This window comes from Furipterus horrens, unplaced genomic scaffold (genome assembly GCF_987537825.1).
Source record: "Furipterus horrens unplaced genomic scaffold, mFurHor1.1.pri manual_scaffold_1, whole genome shotgun sequence".
NCBI lineage: Eukaryota > Metazoa > Chordata > Mammalia > Chiroptera > Furipteridae > Furipterus > Furipterus horrens.
In genome coordinates this window covers 212,376,902-212,389,179 of record NW_028327171.1, presented here as the reverse complement: position 1 = coordinate 212,389,179, position 12,278 = coordinate 212,376,902, and the positions used below count along the sequence as shown (strand labels likewise).

Here is a 12,278-nt window from a genome sequence, read left to right as displayed (position 1 = left end):
AAGACTGAGTAATGAACTGTGTTCTTCCGCTTTCAGAAACACCCGAAGACGATGCTGTGGGTTTTCAGTCTGCTAGCCTTCCTGTGACCTGCGGCATCGCCCAGGGGGTTTTATATAAGGAGAAACTGGAAAAAGGTGGGTCCCCTGAGGTTCTGCGCCTTGGAACCCCTAGACGAAAGAATCGCTGGAAGGGAGGAAAGTGTCCCTGTGTGTGTGACCTTCAGGAAACAGACCCTGCAAACTAGACCGCAGACAAAGGAGGACAACGTGTTTGTTAAGAAGGAATTGTCAAACTTTTCCATGTCGTGGTTCACCTGGTGACCAGGTCCGTGCACTCCCACGTGGGAGTCATCCGTCCATGGACCCTGTCTGTGAACCTGATTGCCACGTCCTTGCCACACGCAGGTGTCACCAAAAAAAGCAAATTCTCTCCCACTCCCTTGCCACTCAGCTGGGTTTGAGGGTTTCCTTCAATCTGAGAGAGGAGAAACCCAGACTCCCTGCTGCTGGTCCTGCCTTCCAGGGAACTTCCCTGAACCCAGAAAGGGAGAACCCCACAGGTTTGGGGTGAATTCAGAGGATGGAAGTGGATCCTGGAATGGGCTGTCTTTGCCTTACAGGATCCTCAGAGAAGTGCATTCAGACTGAGAAGGGAGTTTGGTTCACGCCACATGAATTTGAAGTTAAAGGAAGAGGGACAAAATCCAAGGACTGGAAGCGGAATGTGCGTTGCGGAGGAGAGAGCCTGAAACAGCTGATAGAGGTATTGTAATGATGAGGGGCGGGTAGGTGGTGGGTTTAATTCCTTGACGGGTGGGTGACGTGCCAGTAGCAGAACTGTGAGGAGATTCCCCATTAGGATTCCACGACATGGCTGAGAAAGAGCTAAACCTTCATAGAAAGAAAAGATGTGGGTGATAAAGTTAAAAACACGGATTGTTGCCGACGGTAGAGAACTTGAAGTACAAGCAAGGGGTTTTGAGGTCAGGGCAGATTTAAGACCTTTGCCTGGTGGCACTGGCTAGGGTGGGCTGGAAGGAAACTGGATAAAGACATAGACCTTGGCCATAGCTTCCTGGTGTCCTCCGCCCACTAAATGCCTTCTCCAGACCCCGTTCCAGATGGGACGTGTCCCCAGGCCACCCTGGTCGGTCTCTCCTCTGCATTTCCCAGGACACTGTTCCATCCCGTGAGCAACAATGAGGGTACTAGTGACCCCACCACAAAGCCTCTCAATTACACCTAAAAATGACCTCTGGGATGAAACCATAGGATTTTATAGAGAGAGGAAGAAATGCCCACCAGACGGGGTGGGTGGGGAAGGGACTGAGAAATAAAAGAACGGAAAGGTCTTGGGTTTGAGTAACCAGGAAAGAAAAATGGTTTTATCAAGTCCAGAAGACTCGATTGGAGGAAGGAGCTCATTTTTCTTTAGACACCTTGGGCTGGAGAACCAGTAGGATGTCCAGGTATAAAAATTCACTAGGAACTTTGATACTTTCAGAAGAAAAGCCCTCAGAATAGCCTAGTTCTCTGACCTCCTCTCTCTTTCAGAAAGGACTTCTGGTTTGTCCTCCAAGAACAAGTCTCAGGAGAGAGGTAAATACCAAGTGAATTTCTACCACATTCTCAGTCGGCAGGTGGCGGACTTTTCAAGTCCAAAGGCTCGCCGTCAAGGCCTCCGGTGTCCCAGCCCCAGTGACCTTCACGTTTAGACACTGCATCTTCATGCCGACTGCTTTGGCCCCGTGGTCCATGCACTGCCGCCAGTGTTTTCATAGCTGATTTGAGACAGGGAAGCTAATAACTTTAAAATAAACATCAGGACAAAAGCCGATGATGTACATGTGTTGTAGGCAAAGATCTGGATATATGGGTAATTGCCAGCACAGAGTGTCAGACACTGAATGCTCTAGTTTGAAAAGTAAACGTGATATTGAAATAGAAAGGAACAGGAAGGGCGAGGTGGCCATCCTTGATTGAACACCAAGGCATCCCAAATCCACACGCTCTTTCTCAAGAGCGCCAGACTGGAAGGCTGTGTTTGAACGAAGCTTTGTCCCCACAGAGCCTCCCCCGGGGTGAAAATGACAGTCCACTGGTGGCACCAGCAGCTTTTCCTCAGCCTTCTTTGCCTGCTTAGATGCGTCCTCTAAACACAAGTCCCATTCATGGCCTTGCCATGGGATATGAACCTCCGACAGGAGCAATAATAGTGCCTCTCCCAGTTTGCCCTGGAGACCCACCTGATCCTTGGTTGGATCCATTCCAAGTCTGTAAGGCAGCAGTCCCCCAATTCCATTTCTTGTATAAACTACCTTTTCCGTGTTGATCTGAAACACCTTCACACAAGGGATGCTCCATGTAATAAGAAAAAAGATCAGGGAAGACTACAAATGTCTATCAGTATTTTAAAATAACTTAAGACATCTATAGAATGTTGTTTGTTTGTTTTTTTAATGAATGGATTCATAGGTAAAGATTCATCCTGCTGTCAATGGAAAACCACACAAGGGGTTTGAGGCCAAGAAAGCTTTTGGAGACTCAAACTGGTAGCAGTATGTGTGGAAGGAGCCCATTTTTAAAAATGGGACTGTGTAGGTCTATGACTTTTTAAAAACCTGAAAAAAATTGGCTATTCTGGGATGGGATTACAGGGGAAATTTGCCTTCCATATTATACATTTGTATACATGTGGAATTTTTATAATGACCATCTATTGCTTTTGTAACCAGAAAAAAAATGCAATAAAGATACTTAAAATCAGATCATTAATTAATGGCCCCAGCATAATAGTTTCTTATTCACAATGCCACATGTCAGCACATGACAGCCTGCGGCACACTTGACCTGCCCTTGCAGCCCCACCTGTCAGGAGCCACATCAGGACAATGAGAATGAAGTCTAGTTCTGACTACAAGTGGCCTAACGCAGACCTTTTCTGAGCCTCCTCACCCCGAGCATCACCGCTGCTCTGTGGTGTACTCCATCCCCGCTGGTGGTACTCCATACATGCATGCCGTCCAGACACCTGAAGCTCTCAGCAGTCCTCCCCAAAACCAGAGTCACACTCTTTATTACAGAGCATGATTATGAAGCTGCATGTCCTTCCTCTGTCATTTCTCTCTCATATCGCGTGTGCTGGAAACAATGTCACTCCAGAGCATATTGGGGGTGGGGGGCTGGCTGGCACCTGGGGTTGGTTGGGCTCAGGACTCTGGACCCAGCCAGTCTCAACTAGAAAGAGTGGGTAGGTCTGGGCTCCCTGGGGAACTGACATCTGCACCCTGGACAGGACAGGCCAGCGTTCAGTCAGAGGGCAAGACAGGCCACAGAGTATCAACCCCAAGGGCAAAGAAAGGCAGACTGGAGAGTTCAAGGTGGGAAGGTCAGAAGGACCCACTGAACTTCAGGGTGTAGGGTTCTCTCTTTAGGGAGTCCTCCTGGGGCCCAGGAAACAGAGGGAGCTGCTGAGAAGCCTCCCCGGTTATGCGAGAGAGAGAGATGAACACCATCCCCAAATCAAAGGGGATTTTTGCTCTTGCTGAGTGGCTGGTGTCAGGGGTGGACAGACGTTTCCCTCTCTCAGCCTTTGTGCAGGTCCTCGTGTTTGGGTTATGGACAGCCGACGGTAGTGGCAGGGTTACTCTCCTTAGAGGTGACCTGTCGCAGCTCCTTGGGTCCTTTGCTCCAGTTCCTGATCCTGATAGTCTATTTCCTGCCTTTCCCCGCCCACCCCACTTCACCACCATCTGTAGGGGGCGGTGGGGACAGGGCAGCAGACAGGCACAGAGGACGGAAGCGTCCTGACCCCCGCCTCGGGCACAGAGAAATTGGTCTCTTGTCCGTGCGGAGCCCGCGCTGCCTGTCCTGCGGGGCCGGGAGCAGCGCCGGCGCTTCACCCAGCGGTGAAGACGTTGTTTCTCACGGGAACCACTGGCAGAATTCACCAGATCACCTTTTACGGCCGCAAGACAGACCCGTGGGACTTCTCAAGCCCAGGACGCGCCGCATTTCACGGCAGCTCTGTCTCGGCGTCTGTGACCTTCTGTCGGGCAGCCACAGCGTTAGGGAGTCACCCAGCAGGAGGGACAGCTGCGACCCAGGGACGGCCCGGGTCAGGCACGAAGGTACCCTGACTCTTGTCACACGGGCACTTGCCAACAGCCGTGTTTTCTCACATTTCGCCTGCAGTCCCCCTGGGACCCCGTCAGGATGCAGGTTTGGGTTCAGTAGGTCTGCATGTCTAACCGCCTCCCTGAAGGCGCCGAGACCGCCAGTCCTGAGACCCTACTGTGTGCAACGGGCTTTCAGGGTCATCCGGTCCCTGCTGGCTCTGACAATCTGTGGTTCAAGTGATGATGGGACCGTTTCTGACACTTGGCTCTTCCAGAACTGAAAGGCCAGGATGGTCCTCCATCAGCATTCGGCCCAAATGCCACACTCAGAGGAGCTGAGAGCAGGCAGGGGTGTCCCAGTGGGGTGTCCCAGTGCCCCACAGTGTCTGTGCTCAGTGGGTCCTGCTGATCCCAGCAGGGCCGCGTTGTCTCCTCTTCCAGCGGGAACGCGCGGATGAATGTGAGGTGTGCTGCAGAGGGGGCCAGCTGCTCTGCTGCGACACGTGTCCACGAGCCTTTCATGAGGACTGTCACATCCCACCTGCAGAGGCCGAGAGGTTAGTGAGACGCAGCCGCCTCGCCTCCTGCGGCCCTCGCTCGGCTCTGCCCCTGGTCGCTCGGCCCCAGCAGGAAGAGCAGGACCCGCAAGCATGGTGGGCGCAGGTGTGCTCAGAGCAGCCTGGTGGGCCGCAGCCTGTGTTCCTTCTGGTGTCAGCGACAGCCTTGTGTCTGTGAGTCTGCGGCCGGGCCACCGTGGCCCCAGGCTGCCGCTGCCCCATGGAGACGTCCTTTCTTAGGTCTGCGGCACAGACTCCTGTCCAAGGGGATGGAGACAGGAAATGCCAGCTGTCTGTGTTCTGTGCTTATTCAGAAAGGGCCTAATCCCCTCGCTTTGCTACATTCTCAATGTCTGATGGGGACCGAGGCCCCCAGGGGTTAAGTCCCAGTCTCCTTCACTCAGGCGTGGTGGGCAGGGCTCCCTGTGCTCCCAGCAGCTAGAAGACGGGAAAGGAGAGCCCACCACTCTCCCTGACACTGCCCTCCACCCACTCACCCCCCGCTTTTACCCTTGACGGCTAGAGGGTCATCAGCTCAGACCACTTGCTCCTGGGGGTCTTAGAGTCTCCGCAGGGGTCCCCCTGCCGTCCCCATCAGCCATTCCCGAAAGGAGAACAAGGCGGCCGGAGGGACGGTGGCTCTTTCTGGGGCTCTGCCTTGCTCACTCTGCCCAACATCTCAGGAGCCCGTGGAGTTGCACCTTCTGCCGGATAAAGGCGTCTTCGGGACGTCAGCCATGTCTCGGGGAGTCTGAGGTCCCGGCGAGGCCGATGGGGCCTGAGGAGCAGCTGGTGAGTCGGGTTCGAACCCCAAGCCTTCTCCTTTCTGCTCCCACGTGAGAAGTCAAGCAGTCCCAGGCTCAGGGGAAGGGTGCCCTAAGGGTGGCTGGCTTCAGAGGATAATAAGTCAGTGCCCCAAAAATGGAGTCTGGACAGAATTCAGCCCCGCTCAGGGCCTTTGACAAACGCAGCCCTCTAGAGGGCCAGTGTGTCTGGCCGCTCCCGCATGGAGGTCTGGACACCGGCCTGGCTGCGCTGCCTGCAAGCTGCGTCTCCCTTTAAGGCCCTCTTGACATTTTGCAGAAATGTGAGTTCCTCCTCTTGAAGACCTACTGTCATCCACAAAGTGCCTTTTTTGCGAAGACTCCACGTAACGTAAGTCACGTTCAATGACTCGCATCCTCCCATCATCTCTCTGGTACCAAACTCATCCTAGAAACTTGGAGTGTGAGTCCTGCAGGTGCTCCTGTCCGCAGGTGCTAGCTTTACCTGCCTAAGGCCCTGGTTTTACCTTCTCTTAGGGGGCAATGTCTTTCCTAAGGATAGCTTATGGATTAAGAGCTCAAACTCAGAGCCAAACCGTGGGTTCGAGTCCCAGCTCTACCACTTTTTTTGCTGAGACATCTCAGGTAGGTTACTTAACCTCTCCACCCCTCAGTTTCCTCATCTAAAATGGGAGTAATTATAGTGCCTATCTCATAGAGCCATTATGAAGATCACGTGTTAGTACAGTGGCGATGCTTAGAATAGAGCCTGGCATACAGGGGTCAGGCAGTGCTATCATCACTACCCTGGAAATAAAGACTTGTATTTAAGGTGGATCCATCCAGTCATGATGACAGTGCTAACATCACCGCTTTGATGGCTTTGCCCCTAGATTCAAGATTACAGTGAGCCCTTTAGGGAATCCATGTGGCTGGACTTGGTGAAGGACAGGCTGACTGAGAGAGTGTATACTGTGGCATGGTTCGTACGGGACATGCGCCTGATCTTTCACAACCATAAAATATTTCACAAGGTAAAAGACATGTCCTGCTTCCTTCTCCTGTCCTTTCTACTTTTCCCTAACTTGTGGATGGCAGAACTTGGCAAGAATTGTACCCAGTCTCTTCCTGGAGAAGACTCAAAAGACCAGGAATACAGAAAGAAAAAACAAACAAACAAACAAAAACCTTCCGCATTCCAGGGGTGGATGTCAAGAAGAGCCACAGGCAGGACACAGTGCCTGAAAACATCCACCCTCAGATCCCAGGTTGGAAGGCTGCTCCAACTGAGACGGTCAATTCCTTCCAGGCTCCTTGTTCCAACCGAGAAGGGCCATTTAGGCTTCCGTTGTTCTTCATGCCCCAGAAACATAGAAAGAGAGGAATTAATTCAACAAAATGAAATAAACTTCCAGGATGCTGGTGCTTGGTCTTCGTGACCTAAATTTTCAGACGTCATCTGAAATTGTCCTCAGAGCTGGTTGTCTTCCACCTTCCTTCAAGGGGGAGACAAGTAGTTGAGCCACTCTGCAATCCAAGGCTTTCTTAACTTCCATTTCTTGAGTTTCTCCAGATTTTTACTCTCACGTGTACAGACGTTTGGGGTGGGGGTGGGGGCGTAGCTAAGGAAGATGCTCATCTTCACCCAGCCTCGCTGCCTCCCCTGTGCCACAAGTCGGCGTGTTCACAAGCCACAAACTGCAGGTGGCGGAGGTGGCGGAGTCAACCCAGGGAGACCCTCTACCCTGACACACGCTTAGCCTTGGAGAACAGGACAGCCATCCTTCCTTCAAAGAATGGGCTCGCGAGAAACGCTTTTACATCACCTGTTTCACGCCAGTTTCAGGCTCTGCAGTGACCAGAATCAGCTCTTCAGTGCGGACCACCTGTCAGGTCCAAGCTAACAAGCAGGTGGGCAGAGTCCCACCCATGTCAGGGAAGCAGCAGCATCTCCCCACCATCTGCCTGAGTGCTGGACACGGGAGGGCCGGGCTCCTAAGACAGACACGTGATTTAAGGGTCCTAATCCTAGGTCCTTAGACATCTGTGCATTTGCTCTTTTCTGTTTCAGGCTTCCGCCTTTGCTCAAGTAGGACTGGATTTAGAGACAGAATTTGAGAAGGATCTCCAAGAGGTGCTTATTTTTCATGAAGCCAAGGAGAAGAGTTTCCAGGCTCCTTCTTGACCCCATTGTGGAAGGACTGAGTCTCCCCAACTTCAGGATCGAGACGATGTGACCCTGGTCATCCTCAGGTGGCCAGTGAGTCTGGAAATGTGACCGGATGTCCTCTTGACTCAAATCCAGGCCCTTCATAGCATCGTCTGCCTCCTTTTAGTATTTCTTTGTGCAGCTAAAATATCCTACCTCACATCTGAGTTCTTCCTTATGCCATTAAATACCCATCATAGTTCATGTTCTCCCCAGTTCTTTTTTTTTCTTTTTTTAATTGTTGTTCTATTACGGTTGTCCCAGCTCACCCACAGTCAATCCCCACCATCTTGTCCATGTCCATGGGTCATTCCTACATGTTCCTTGATTAGTCCCTTCCCCTTCTTCCCCCCCTTCTCCCCTTCCTTCCTCCTGTCAGTCTGTTCCTTGTTTTCATGCCTCTGGTTCTATTTTGCTTGTTTGCTTGTTTGTTTTGTTCATTTGGTTCCTGTATTAGGTGAGATCATATGGTATTTGTCTTTCGCCACCTGGCTTATTTCACTTGGCATAATACTCTCCAGTTCTACCCATACTGTTATGAAGGGTAGTTCTTTCTTTCTGCTGCGTAGTATCCACTGTGTAAATGTTCCACAGCTTTTTGATCCACTCGTCTACAGATGGGCACTTAGGCTGTTTCCAGCACTTGGCTATTGTAAGCAGCGCTGCTATGAACATAGGGGTGCATAAGTTCTTCTCTCCATTTCTTCTAAATCTTTTTACAGTTGATTGCTTTTGGCTAATTCATCTCTGTAAGTTTGCCAACGTTTTTCCTTGCCATCTATTCATTGGAGAATCTGGGGGGCCCCTGTCTCATAAAATTTTTCATATTCTGTCTTCTCTACACTCATACCACTATGAAAAATTCATTAAGCTGATCTAACTTTGTGTGGAATTTATTTCTATTTTTGTTACATATTTAATATACCATTGCAGAGAGTATTTTTTTAGGATTTTGCATTTGTATTTATAAGTGAGATTGGTCTGTAAGTTTTTGTATAATGCCGTAGTCAGGTATAGGATTGTCCTCGCTTGGGAAAATAACTCATAAAACTTTCTGCCATTGTACATGTTCTGAAATAGTTCATAGTGTTTTAAATTCATAAAATTATACAGTCTAGAGTTCTTTAAGGAGGTGATATTGACTATTTTCTCTGCTTTTTCATGGTGATTGGACTATCAGATATCTATTACTTTTTGAATCAGTTCCACTTTTATAGTTTTCTAAGAAGTAATCCATTGTATTTTATAGTTGGCCTTATTTCTGTCTTATTTTAGTCTTTCCCTTTTGAATACTTTCATATTATTTTTGTCTATATTTCTTTGTTTTTACCTCCTATTCTGGAGGCATTGTAACAGTTTTTAATTCTTCTAATACTTACCTGAAAGTTTTCCAAGTTCATTTTAACTTAGTTTTTCAACTATCAAAGCCAAAATAAAATATCTTTAATACGCCATCTGTTTAAGCCAAACGGCTTTGTCACTTCTGTACCCTTCGGTTCCCTAATTCTGGTCTCTCTGTTGTTTTATAATGTGGATAGTCATTATCATTATTAAATTTTTTATCTCTCATGCCAATTAATGACTTTAATTTTATTTAATTATATGTGCTTACTTAATTATTTTTACATTACATCAATTTTTTGCTCAGTCAAATATCATATAACACAATTGAAAGACAAAAATTAAAATTTTGTGCTATATGGTAATCCACGGTCATGGAAATAATATTGCTGTATCTGTTTTCCCTGTCTGGGTTTTCCCACTGGCCTCCACTTACATGATTTCTCCATACTTCATTTTTGCTGCAGACACGGGTGGTTTGGCATTTCTCAGAATGTCCTCTATGGTTTCCCTAAATTAACCACCAGTTGTGCTACAGTGTGTATCTTGTCTCAACTTCACACCTTCACGATTGGCTGAACTTTGTTCCGCTGCCTTGGAGGAAGTTAGTGCTGTAACCCCGAAGGCTGAGTTCAGCCAAAATGCTGTGTCTTTTGTGGACACACGTGCGAATTCTGCCTTTGTCTCTGAAGCTGTATATTTAGGTTTTTTTGACAGGATACTCTTATCATTGATCTTATCTGGCACGCTGAGCACTTTCAATATATGTACCAGGTTCTTGTTTCAGCTCCACTAAATCTTTCCGATCCATTTATTCTGGGCTCCCTTTCAAGAACATCTATTATCTGTATGCTGACTCTCTGTTCTCTGTCTCCCTACTTATCATTAAAAAAAGAGGAAGAAAGTTCCAGAAAGCACTCCTCTTCTTAGGTCATTGGTATGAGACTTATACATATTAATTGAAAACAACTGTAATTTTATGGTCAGCATTTTAAAAGGAATGATTTTTTAGCATTTTAATGATGTGAATTGCTGTCTATTAACCAAAGGATATAAACGTTTTTTATCACAGTACTTTTCTTTCCTCAACACAAAACTAGAAAAAGTCATGGCAACTTAACAAAGTTTCCTGATCTGTGTTTCAGATTTTTCACTCTTATTTCGTGTCAGCTGAGGATTGTTCTGAACTGACTTGCCCCTGCCACCAAAAAAAATTCATAGGTTGAAGCCCTAACCTCGCCTGTATTTGGGGAGACGGCCTCTAAAGGATATTTAAAGGTTGAATGAGGTCAAAAAGGTAAGGCTTTAACGAGGTAAAAGCAGTGCCCTTATAAGAGAGAGGAGAGACAGCAGAGTTGGTGCTCCGTGAGACAGAGGGCAAAGGTCCCATGAGGACGCGGCAAGCCGGTGGCCATCTGCAGGGCAGGAGCAAGCGCTCCCCAGGAACTGAATCAGCTGGCACCTTGAGCTGTCGTTTAAGCCACCTGGTCAGCGGGGTTTTGTCCCGGCAGCCCGAGCGCACTCCTCAGAGCCCTGTCCTGTGCCCCACAGCCAAGCAGAAAGTGTCCGACAGGATCTCCTGGCTTCTCAGTGAGGACCTGGGAGGAGAGCGCGCTGGAGTTGCCATGTAGGTACCTCGAGCCACACACTGACTGACAGAGAATGTACAAAAACCTCCTTAGCTTCTAATTCCAAGTGTTTCCATGATACTGTGAGCTGCGAGATGGACCAGCGTCACCTATAATCCAGAAAAGGGCGGAGGCAGTTTGAGCGCTTAAGAAAAGCATGTAATGAAATAGAATTTCTTTTATTGGGTGGGAAAATGACAAGTATGGCCCCAAAGACTGCCACTCCTGGTGCCATTCTGGGAAGCACTGGTAGGTCCTAGAAAGGATAATCTCACTGGTATAGTCTTCAGATTTCCAAATCCTTCTAAGGGGAGCACTAAAGGTTTCTCTTCTTAGCGTGATCTTAATCCATTATGATAAAAGATTCCCTCTCCCCAGTGGTTCCCAGTGGGCAGAATTGCTGTGATTTAAATAATCTTGCATCCTTTTGTGACCCTTTCTTTCACTCTGGCACAGGTAAACTGAATTAATACTCTCTCTCCTGCCCCATCCCATCATGGGTCTTGGTTGCTTTATTACTTCAAACACACACACACACACACACACACACACACACACACACACACACACACACATTAAGGAATCATTTATTTCTTTCAATGAGAAGCCTCATCCACTAGCAGTCTGGTTGCCATGACGATGAAGACCTCTATCCCTGGGACCATATCTTCCTTGGGCTCCCTTTTGTTGAGGGGCTGCTCTCCTGGTTCTCAAACTGTTCCCAGCCCCAAGAGCAGGGTTTGGTTCATCCTGCTTAGCTCAGCTGGCCTTCTCCTAATCCCTGTGAGCTGTAGGCTCCGGCCACGCTGGTCTCCTGCTGCCCCGGCCCACCCAGCTTTGGCACACAGCTGCTCAGACAACGATGGCTCCTAATGAAACCAGGGCTGCTGACAAGCCTGCGGACAATGCCCATCGCCTCTCACCAGGGATCCCTTTGAGTCCTGCTCTGGGCTCTTTTTCTCTCTTCCTGGTCCAGCTGGTTCTCATTGCTTCCCTCCCCCACTGGCCAGGGCTGCTGAGAGCCCAGGTCAACTCAGGACTGCCTCCGCCCAAGCTGTGTTCCAGGAGGTTATAAATGACTCTGAAATGGTTCCCTGAAGCTTGGCAATGCTGACGGTGCAAACATGATACAAAGAAAAGCTTTGCGGAAAAGTGACTGGAGGAATCTGATGTAAAAACATATTCCCCGCCTCCCCCCCACAACGCCCCAGCTGACACCAGAATTCAACCTTGGAAAACTCACTTTTAGGAGCTGGGAAGCCATGGTCTCCTGGCCAACGACATCTGCCCTTGGGAGAGGTAGACTCCACTGGCAATCGGCATCTGGGCCAGCTGTTGCCTCTCTCAGGTGGCTTTCTGAGCTCCGGCATGCTGGACCTCACAGGTGACTGCATTGGCTACAATGCTGTCGCACCACCAGAGGGCAGAGCGGACCCTCTCCAGAGACCGAAAGGAACTGAGGACCTAAAATCCTGGTTGGGGGCCAGGACCTACGGCTTTTAAGCGGGCAAAAGATGCTCTCAATGACTTCGCGATTGAGCATCTAGTAACAGGAGCACCAACCCAGACCGCGAGGCAGACCTTCTCCAGGTCAGGCTGGCTAAGAATAACCAGCTGGGCACTGGTGGTCAGGCATATGCTATGCCTGGAGAAATTTTTAG

General features: G+C 49.1%; 1 protein-coding gene across 1 annotated transcript in view; it reads left to right on the top strand.

The window, feature by feature from the left end:
* The window catches only part of SP110 (SP110 nuclear body protein), a 34,302-nt gene extending 26,450 nt beyond the window's left edge, over nt 1-7,852 (top strand). Inside the window, exons 15-22 of the mRNA XM_090284910.1 lie at nt 37-135; nt 621-763; nt 1,555-1,599; nt 4,560-4,675; nt 5,359-5,467; nt 5,759-5,830; nt 6,333-6,473; nt 7,511-7,852. Coding sequence (XP_090141036.1) covers nt 37-135; nt 621-763; nt 1,555-1,599; nt 4,560-4,675; nt 5,359-5,467; nt 5,759-5,830; nt 6,333-6,473; nt 7,511-7,624 — 839 coding nt within the window. The 3' untranslated portion in view covers nt 7,625-7,852. The remainder of the gene's footprint in view (nt 1-36; nt 136-620; nt 764-1,554; nt 1,600-4,559; nt 4,676-5,358; nt 5,468-5,758; nt 5,831-6,332; nt 6,474-7,510) is intronic.
* Nucleotides 7,853-12,278: the final 4,426 nt, after the last annotated feature.